Here is a 2,921-nt window from a genome sequence, read left to right as displayed (position 1 = left end):
GGGTGTAGGGAGAGAGTCGCTCTGAGGGGACAGTGACCAGGTTCTATTGATGGTTTTCCTTGAACAGACAGTCTTATTGGACTTTGTTTCTAAATTAGGGACATGCTTAGAGAGGGCTGGCTGGGGCGTCTCCTTGCTTGGTTTCTGGGCCACTGCATCTCTGCCTCTCTAGGTTGGATCTAGAAGCACGAGGTATCCTGTATCCATGTGGCCACAGGAGCCCTGGCACCCCTCAGCCACTTCTCCAGCCTCCATCTACCAGGAGATGTGGGGGAGTGTGGGAAATATTACTGTGATCGCCACTATATCTGATTTTCCTTCCCTTCCTGAGCAGGTCATGCAGGATCACGTGATTTGCCTTGGCCAATGAAACGTGAGCAGATGACATACCTCTTCCCAGTAGAAGCATCTGAGTACAGTGTGGGAGTCTCTGAGTCTCTTTCCACAGGGGACTGTGCAACTTGGGGGGCAAGCTCAGTCCAGGGATTCCCCCTGCATCTTGTGAGCAGAAGCAGAGTGGTGAGCTGTTAGGCACTCTGGAGCTTGATGATCAAGTTTGAACCTTAGCTCTGCTGGGTTGCAACTGTGTGACCTTGGGCAAGTCACCGCACTTCTCGGTTTTCCCATCTGCAAAATAGGGACTGTTCTGGTACCCACCCTGTGGTGCTCTCATAAGGGTTAGTGAAATCCTGTCCCAAAGTCTGAGGATGGGGCTCAGCATGCAGACAGTGAGCACTCAGCAAACCTGAGCTCCCAGGAGGATGGCAGAAGGGACTTGGGATACACCCACCCATCCTTCAGGACCTGCCAAGGCACAAGCTGGGAAAACTGAAGAGGAAGAGGGGAGGCACCTAAAAGTTGAAGGGAGGAGATGTTTGTCAAAATGGCACAGTCCTGCGGGCAGCATGAACCTGATGATCCCGAACTCACTGCTCCTGAGTCCTGCCTCCCCAGGTGCTGAGAAGCGGGGGAAACGGAGGCAAGAGAGACTAGCCCAAGTGAGTGCAGAACAAGGGCAAGGAGAGCTGAATGCTGGCTTCTGTCTGCTCCTCCGTGGGCCCTTCCGTGCCTGACATTTTTCATCCATGGACTGAACCACCCTCTGGCCGGCTGAAGCGACAACTGCTGGGGATCTAGGCACAGACAGGAGGGAAAAAGCCACTCCGACCCTGAGGGAGGGCCTGTCGTGGAGATGCCCCGACTGCAGGGAAGTGGAATCTTTTATTGAAAGCGTGAAGTACACAATGTGGAGTGGCTAGGGGTCCGCGAGGCCTCAGTCCTCTGGTGACACCTCTCCCCCTGCTGGAGCCGACTGTGGATGTCCTGGTTTGTCCATGGGACGGTGGCTGCATCCTTTCTGGGGTGGGGTGCGTGAGGAGAAGAGGGTTGGCGGGATGGGGTGGGGCTTGTCGTGGGGGCTGAAAGGACGCAGGTCGAGAGCTTGTGTCCGGGCAGAGGCTTTCTGGGCTGGTTCTGGCTTCTTCTCGCTGTGGCAGCAACTCTGCCTCTGTCACTCATGCGCTCAACACCAGGAGGTCCTTGGAGGACAGAACAGAGAAGCCGTTGAGTGGCTGGGTGGCTCTGGATTAGGTGAGTGACATTTCTGGGAAGCAGTAACTCTAAACAGCAGTGATGATGGAGTCACATGTGTCTGAGGGTCACCTGGCTATGTCATTATCTTGCCCTGTACAGAGGACCTTGGGCAAGACATGCCGCTCCCTGTCTCTCATCTCCTCCTCCCCCAAATAAGAGAAGTAGGCCTAAGCTCTCTGCCATCTTGTGAAATCCAACTTTCATAATAAAAAACATTCTACTGAGGCCAGCAGGTGGCACAGTGGTTAAGGGACTGGACTCCCCCATAGTCGATCGTGGTTCAAGTCCCAGACCTGGTGGCTTGCTTTCTCACTTTCCCTCTTTCTCTTTTTCTCTGGTGAGCACATGCTCCCGGTAGCAAATGTTAAAAATAATAAGAATAAATAAAATTAAAATAAATAATTCTTTTTTAAAAATTCTACAACAGGGGATTAGCAGTTGGCATACTGGCTATGTTGCTAGACTCCCATGTAGTCGACTACAGTTCAAATCCCAGACTCTGTGCCTTAAACTCACACCAGGCGTGTGTGTATGCTTGCCCAAGATTCTGAGAGGAGAATGGAGGAGAAGGGATTGTGGCATGGCCATCTCCCCTCGGGGGTGATTTCTTGCTTTCTGTCTCTCTGTCTCTCTCTGTCTTTCTGGTGAGTGCATGTGCCCTATAGCAAAAACCTCTCAAAAAAAATTCTATAACAAGATAAATAACAAAAGTAATGGATTATGAAAGCCAGCCCTGTGGCTTAGTGGTTAAGGGAGCTGGATCTCACAGGGCCAACCATGGTTCCAATTCTGGCTCCAATGGCTTGAAAAACATGCCCTCTGGCAATTAAAAAATAAAGAATAATGAATAAATAAAAGTAATAGATTATAACCCATAAAACAAAATAACTATGAGTGTATATTAACATAAATAATTGAACGAATAAATAAATGAGGGAGAAGGGACAGTTCTTACTTAATTTTTTGTCACTGCCAGAGGCCATGTGCACTTCTTAGACAGAGACAGAGAAATGGAGAGGGAGGCAGCACCCCCGGTGGGCATGGCCGTGATACAGTTCCCTCCCCTCCGTTCCTCCACCTGTTGGGCATTGGAGCATGCGTTCATGCACACACTCCTTGCATGTTTTTTCCCAAGCCTTTTTTCCCAGGGCCAGGATTCGAAATGCAGGTGCTCATGTGGAATCTGGCTTGTTTAACCACTAAGCCATGGGGCCAGCCCTGGACAGCTCTTCTTTATGGTAGAATTCCAACTAATAAATGTAAAAGGAATTCTAGAAATAGAAAAGCACCAATAGGTAAATGCCACAGTAATAACTGTTGCAGGCAAA

The 2,921-nt window shown here is 50.1% G+C and overlaps 1 protein-coding gene across 1 annotated transcript in view; it reads right to left on the bottom strand.

The window, feature by feature from the left end:
* Nucleotides 1-1,311: 1,311 nt before the first annotated feature.
* BPIFB4 (BPI fold containing family B member 4) overlaps nt 1,312-2,921 on the bottom strand; it is a 51,235-nt gene continuing 49,625 nt past the window's right edge. The window contains 1 exon segment of the mRNA XM_006144000.3: nt 1,312-1,538. Coding sequence (XP_006144062.2) covers nt 1,515-1,538 — 24 coding nt within the window. The 3' untranslated portion in view covers nt 1,312-1,514.

This window comes from Tupaia chinensis, unplaced genomic scaffold (assembly GCF_000334495.1).
Source record: "Tupaia chinensis unplaced genomic scaffold, TupChi_1.0 Scaffold000115_1, whole genome shotgun sequence".
In the NCBI taxonomy this organism is placed as follows: domain Eukaryota; kingdom Metazoa; phylum Chordata; class Mammalia; order Scandentia; family Tupaiidae; genus Tupaia; species Tupaia belangeri.
Note: the sequence above shows the minus strand (reverse complement) of the source record. Positions and strands in the feature narration are given on the sequence as shown.